Source organism: Poecilia latipinna, unplaced genomic scaffold, assembly GCF_001443285.1.
Source record: "Poecilia latipinna isolate Pla-1442-1.1 unplaced genomic scaffold, P_latipinna-1.0 Scaffold2811, whole genome shotgun sequence".
NCBI lineage: Eukaryota > Metazoa > Chordata > Actinopteri > Cyprinodontiformes > Poeciliidae > Poecilia > Poecilia latipinna.
Window position 1 is genome coordinate 44,499 of NW_015115427.1, and position 6,593 is coordinate 51,091.

The window sequence follows — 6,593 nt, forward strand, 5'->3', positions numbered from 1 at the left end:
TTTATATATATAAACTTAAAATTTGACTTTGCAATCATAGTCATATCTGACACCCTGAAATTGGCCTCTGTCTCTTTAAGAATCTCCCACCCTTTCTGACATGTTCCCTTCAGTGCATCATCACAACGATGCTTTTGCATGATGCCATTTCTCTCTTAGGAGAGCCGGACTCAGAGATAGTTTGTTTCATTAGCTCAGCAAGCCACACAGTTCCTCCAGGTATTTGCTAATTGCTGCCGCCACTAGTCTGGAGGAGCTGCGTGTTCAAGGCCCGGGACACAGTGCTCGATTAGGAGCTCGATGGGAGCCTGAAGCTCCAAGGCTTTAGGTAAATAGGCAGCGCATTGTGGGAGCAAGCGCTAAAGAGGATTTGTAGACCTTCAATTATTTGAGTCACTTGTAAACTTAAATTCTTCAGTGGTGATAAAACTGCCTTTGTGGTTGGTTTGTAAATTTATAAGAGGTTTTTAAAGATTGCCTTGAGCCCAAATTTCATAAAACAACACCCCTGGGGCTCCGCATGAGTCACTAAATAAAATCTGACTCAGAGTCGAGAGCAAGTTACAAAATAGTGGGAGAACAGCCGTTAATGGGCATGGTCTGTGGATACAACTGACTGTGGAGTCACTCAGTCTGACTAATTCATAGAAAGAAAGAAATATGGGACCCACAGATGTAGGTCGTCAGGTGAGTCTTCCTCAGTAAACCAGCCGAGTGGGTTTCCTGACCTCGGCAAAAACTCTATAGGTTGCATTCTGTGTGTTAGCCGTAAAGTTTAGATTTTGTCTCATCTGACCAGAGCAGATCCGTACTCTGCTAACTGGATTACTTCTCAAAGGTTACGCTGGATTTTATTTAGAGGTATTTCAGTTAAGTGGACTGGATCCACACATGATGTTGTGTCAGTCTGTCTGTAAAACGCCAAAATATGAAAAAAGTAAAAGAGAGACCTTTGAAGACCTAAGTTTTATCTTTAAAATCATCACCATCGTCCTACCTTGATTGAAATACAGCTAAACAGCGTCAAACTCTCAGTAAGTAAAGTTCTTTTCATAGATTTCTCTCTGTCAGAGACAGTACGTGCTGTGTGTGTGAAATCTGTCTCAGGCAAGAAGTCATAAACCTGCAGGCACATCCTGTCCATCAACGTTTCTGCAGTGATGTGTGCATTTCACAGTTGCAAGAAAGTAAAGACACACACACACACAGTGAGGTGACAGGCGGACTGGATGTGACAATGCGTCAGAGCAAACAAGTGGCTTTCTGACAACAAACGCTGCAACCACCCAGAGCAGAACATAAAGCCTTTATTAGACCTTCGCCATCACATGTTGCCGGCACCAAAGTGGGATTTATTAAAACACGGGAAGCATTCAAGACAAACGCTGGAACAGAAGCAGATATTCTGTGAAAGCGTTCCTGTTCGGGAGCGGCGAAGGCGGCGGCTATATTCAGACTGCAAACAAGCCGCTGTCTGAGTGTTTGCTGAAGAGGAGGGGAGGAGGGCCGCGGAGAATAAACACCGCTGCCCGCAGAGACAGCACCAGGAGAGAGGGGGCTGGGCGGTGGCGGCGGCGGGAGCCGAGGGGGGCGTTGACAGGCCATCACATCCATGTGTCACGGAGCAACAAGACGAGCGCTCCGGTGGGACTGAGATGCTGGCTGGGGTGAAAGGTCGCCTGGTGACGCATCTTAGCTCCTTGCCGAATGAGCCACAGCTCAGTCCCCACCCAGGAGGCTCGCTCAGTGACAGGCTCACCTGACCCGGAGGCAGCTGAAAAACACTCATTTTAATGGGGCTTATGGCTCTTTTATTGTCTCTCTGTGACGTGGGCTCTGCCACCAGCAGGAATTACTTGTGCATCAGAATGTTTTCAGCTTTCACGACATTTACACTTTGAAATGTTCCAGAGAATTTTCATGCGGAAGTAACTGTGCGCCAAGCTCAGAGGGACACACCCCAAAAAGGCTATTTCAGCAGCCACTGCAGAAAATGGTCGTTCTGTAAGTTATCGATTGACTCAGGTGACTGAATAACAAATGTATGCCACACTTTTTCAGACTTTTACTTGCGAAAACACGTGTGTTTTTACGTCGCTCCACAATTGTGCACTACTCTGAATTGGTCTATCGCAAAAAAAAAAAAATCCCTATAGAGCCATTTTTTGGTTTCGACGTGACACAAAGTGAAAGAAATTCCAAGGCGTGAATACTTTTGCCAGGCAGGGCGCGGATGTCATTGCCTGCAACTCTTTTAATTCATCTGCCAAAAGAAGAAAAACCCTAAGCAGCTTCTGAATGGATTTCATATCGCAGGCTAAATTAGGAGAGTTACATCTCCAATGCAAGTAATTCCGTCATATTTTGTAATGACGTGTCGAGTCACCCTCGACGGCCTGTCTCCCCAAATACCAAGCTCGCGCAGTAATTTCGCTTTTAATCCAACCTTTCCATCTGCAGTCCCCAGATGAGATGACATGCAATTAACTTGAGGGAAGTCCTCCGTGAGGGATTAGCGAGTCTCGCTGACTTTCTTGCACCCTCTGCGACGAGTAAAAAGGACAATTCCGGTTCATTCATTAGGAAAATAGGACTCATTTAAAAGCGAATGAAACATTCCGTTAAACAGCAGATCTGAAGAGCTAAAACAAGCTTATGAATTAATCATCTGATCCCATCATCGCTGAGAGACTGTGCTCAGAAAGGAGACTGCAATAAGAGGCGGTGTGAGAGCAGGGACAAGCCCTCCCAAGATGGAGCTCTTTGATGAGTCCAGAGGGAGGACAGTGACAGGGAGGGAGGCAGGTTACCTCACAGGTTACCATCTGCCTGCCTGCCTGGCACACAGGTCTGAATCTCAAATTCCTGCGGGCCACGGACTGTAGGGAGGGAGGCTGACTGGCTGGCTGGATGTTTCTCCTCACACAGCTCCCAGTCTCTCTCTCTCTCTCTCCCTCTCTCTCTCTCTCTCTCTCTCTCTCTCTGTCTCTTTCTCTCTCTCTCTCCATGTTTGCAGTGTACACCTGGAGGCTGCTGCCAGGATCACAACCTCATTCCTCACCCCACAGCTCATTCTTGCCCCACCCCCCACCCCACCACTCCGGCGGGTCAACATTCCCAATTGGCCACTGCCAAGTCAAATATCCGCCTCTTCTCTGAGCTGAACGACTGAGTTCATCCCTGCTTTACAGTGTAAACAAATATAAAAGAGTATTTCCTGACCTGGAGTGGAGTATTAGCAATCTGCTCCTCCCTCCCGCTATGATAAACAGCATTGGAGACAGATTTGTAAACAGAATGAATGTACCTTTTCTATATTTGTTTTCTTTTGTGTGTGTGACATTACAACTACAAGTTCAATGTATTTCACTGTCACTCAATGTGCAAACACACAGCTAAGAAGTGGATTTTTTTTTTTTATATGTGTCCATATGAAACAGCTGAGGCTCACTCAGTTTGGATAGAGCGTCTTCTGTGAACATCGGTTTTCAAAGTCTTACCATAGAAGTTCAACATTGGATTAAGATTTCGACTTTTACTGGGATATTCTGAGACATGAATACACTTTGATCTTCTAACCCAACTTGTGGAGTTCAGCCCCGTCAACAGAATCTCCTTTTTTTTTTTTATGATAGACTGAAAAATGCTTTACGAAATATTTCCATAGCTTTCCCTCTGACCTGTCTGCTGTGCTCCTTGGTCTTCTTTGTGTTTTTAGTTCATAATAAAAGGGGATGCACACATTATTTGTCAAAAATTCATCGAAACAACTCATCCTTTACTTTTTTTTTAATCTATCAAATAAAATCCTTTGCCGATTAGAAAAAGCTCAAGCAGTGCTACTTTTCCAAGGCACAGTAAATACGTAGATGCGTCGTCGTTCCTTGTAATTTTTTATTCATGCTAATGACTCTGTCGGCGATGTTTACCGAAGCGGAGTAAAGAGAAACCAACCAGACTGCAGAGTGAGTCGCATTTTACACCGAACAAGAGGATGATACCCAATTAGAAGAGGCTGCTGTGGAGGCAAATGACAAACAGCCGTTGTTTTGATTTCCCTTTTTTTTTTTTTTTTTTTTTTCCACCCAACCTGAGTTCAGTCTCACCGGGAATTTACTCAGCTGAAATAATGACGCTTGTTAACACTCAGCTGCTGACAGAGGATCGAGCTGGAGATCTAACTGCTTATGGTGATCTTTGACAGCACACTCCAGATGCTGATCAAGATCTAGATTCAGATTCAGCCCCTTCTCTCCTCAGGCTTGTGAACTGGCACGAAATGTTCAGTTAACGGTAGATAGCAGACGTTACTGGATGAGCTCACTTTCCACCCTCCCATGCAGGCAGAGCCGGTTAGAGAGCGGATGGAATGTGCACCTCTGCCTCTTTGTCAAACCTGTTTCTAGCGATAAGAGTTGCGGTGCCTTGCTAGCATTCGGTGTTCATACCCCATGTAGTTCCTAACATGTTGCCACAAAAACTTTATGGATCTTTAGGGGAATTCAAGGGAAACCCAAGCATAGAGTGGTGATAATACAAGGATTAAAATAGAAAAGAAAAAAAAACTAAATAAATCAGCCGTGTGCTGAGGGAATGTTTTTCTTGAGAAATACAGTTTGCCAGCAGTCACATCAAACATATAAGAAGAGATTCTGGTCAGACGAGAAGAAAAACTGACCAACTGGCCATAAAGCATATGGTTAAAAAAAACAAAAAAAAAAAACACCACAAACAAAGTAACTCTATGATGAAACATGGTAGCAGCAGAATGTTTTTGATCATTGTTGAAAGAAAGATGGATGAAGACCAGCAGGGTCCAGTCCTGGAAGAAATCTACAGCGGCCACAGAAAACTGAGATGGGGCTGGAGGTTCACCTTCCAGCAGGATGAGGACCTTCACCATGCAGGCAGAGCTACAGCGGCTTACAGCAAAGCAAATCATCTCTTAGAGTGGCGTCCATCAAATCTGACTGAGCTTGGAGCAACGACAGAGAAAATTTAACAGAAATGTACAACTATAGATGTGCAAAGAGATTAAAGGGTTCAATGCAAATGGACAACTTCTCAGATTCAGTTTGCAAAAAAATACATAAAAAGAAAAAAGAAGTAAATAAACAATTATCCATCACAAACAGCAATCTCATCAAATTCTAAAATAATACTGATTTTAGCTGTATAACAACTGTATCCAACAAGGAGGAAGATTTTGAGTCAGATCGAAATTTACACAAATGTGAGAAACTTTTTTTTTTTTTTAATGAAAAAAGTCTCTGAATCTGGCTTCATGGGCATACAATAATTTATTCTATTAATAAATGCATTATCTAAAGTTAGATTTTAAGTTTACATGATCCAGAGTGTTTGTCCTTCCTCACCGTCTCTCCGAGGAGCCTGCAGCACCGAAGCATCTCTGATGGCATGAGCCCATCTTTCAGCCTCCCGGAGGTTGACGAGCGGGTCCTGGACCAGAGCGACCCGAAAGCACTGCTCCACCCTCTGCCGGGCCACTCCGGTGCTCATCCAGCGCCTCTTGAACGGGTAGAAATAAGCCGCGAAGTAAGCGCCGATGTCCGCGCTGTCCGGCCCTTTATACGCCCGACAGCCGATGCAGTCGCTCAAGTTAAACACCACCTTCGTCCGGTCGGGAGACGAGGAGATCCTCTGGATGGTCAGGGCGCTCTCCGTCAGGCTCACCGAGTAGCGCACCCCGTCGTTGAGAGTGTCGGTGAACTCTCCGTACAGCACGCCCGAGAACCCGTTGCACTGCCGGGATGGGTCCGGCGCTGAGGCGTCTTTCTCCATCCCGGACGGAGAGTGAGACGCGTCCCGGAGGCCGGTGCCGAGCACACTCTGAACCTGCCAGCCTGCCGTGGGACCGTTTAAACAGGAATGGGTGCAGCTAGCCTGGTTCACCGCCTCCCCCTGCCGTCTGTCAGGGGAATTGCAGCAACGGAGCAGGAGGAGAGAGGAGCAGACTGTCCCAGCTCTTTCTCAGCAATACTTCAGAACTGCACCTGCTCTGCTTTGCTTGCTGCCATTAGTTTGATGAAGCAATAAGATTTTAAATGGTTGCTTTTTTACTAACCTTATTTTATGCCCAAAAACATCTTTAAATAGTGGATTTAGACCCTTTAGTTATGTTTAAACTCCATGAGGCAGTGATGGCATAGTTATTTTGAAAAACGTAACTTTAATCAGATTACTGATAACTCCTTGAAAAAGTAACTTAAAAGTAGCTGATTACTTGATTTGGAAAGTAACTAAATTACATTAAAAGTAACTTTTAGTTACTTTTTAGCAGCTGTTGACAATAATGTTCCACCACCTGTGAAAATTACATTGAGCTTTGCCAATAATTGCAGGTTATTGCATGATGGTAACATCAACTATGCGTCTCTAGGTTGAACTGAAGGGGAGATTGATTAATGGTTATAACAGTACAAAAAAAACCTTTAGTAATTTTTGCATGTTTTTGTGTTGTCCACTATTGTCTGGAAAACTCTAAGTACGATTTTAGAGTCCCCCCCCCCCCCCCCTCCCCCGTCCCAAGAAAAAAATAATTATTATAAATTCATCAAAAAAAAAAACAAAAA

At 44.5% G+C, this 6,593-nt stretch overlaps 1 protein-coding gene across 1 annotated transcript in view; it reads right to left on the reverse strand.

The window, feature by feature from the left end:
* sphk1 (sphingosine kinase 1) overlaps window positions 1-6,170 on the reverse strand; it is a 25,989-nt gene extending 19,819 nt beyond the window's left edge. The window contains exon 1 of the mRNA XM_015021602.1: window positions 5,376-6,170. Coding sequence (XP_014877088.1) covers window positions 5,376-5,802 — 427 coding nt within the window. The 5' untranslated portion in view covers window positions 5,803-6,170. The remainder of the gene's footprint in view (window positions 1-5,375) is intronic.
* Between the last annotated feature and the right edge of the window lie 423 nt (window positions 6,171-6,593).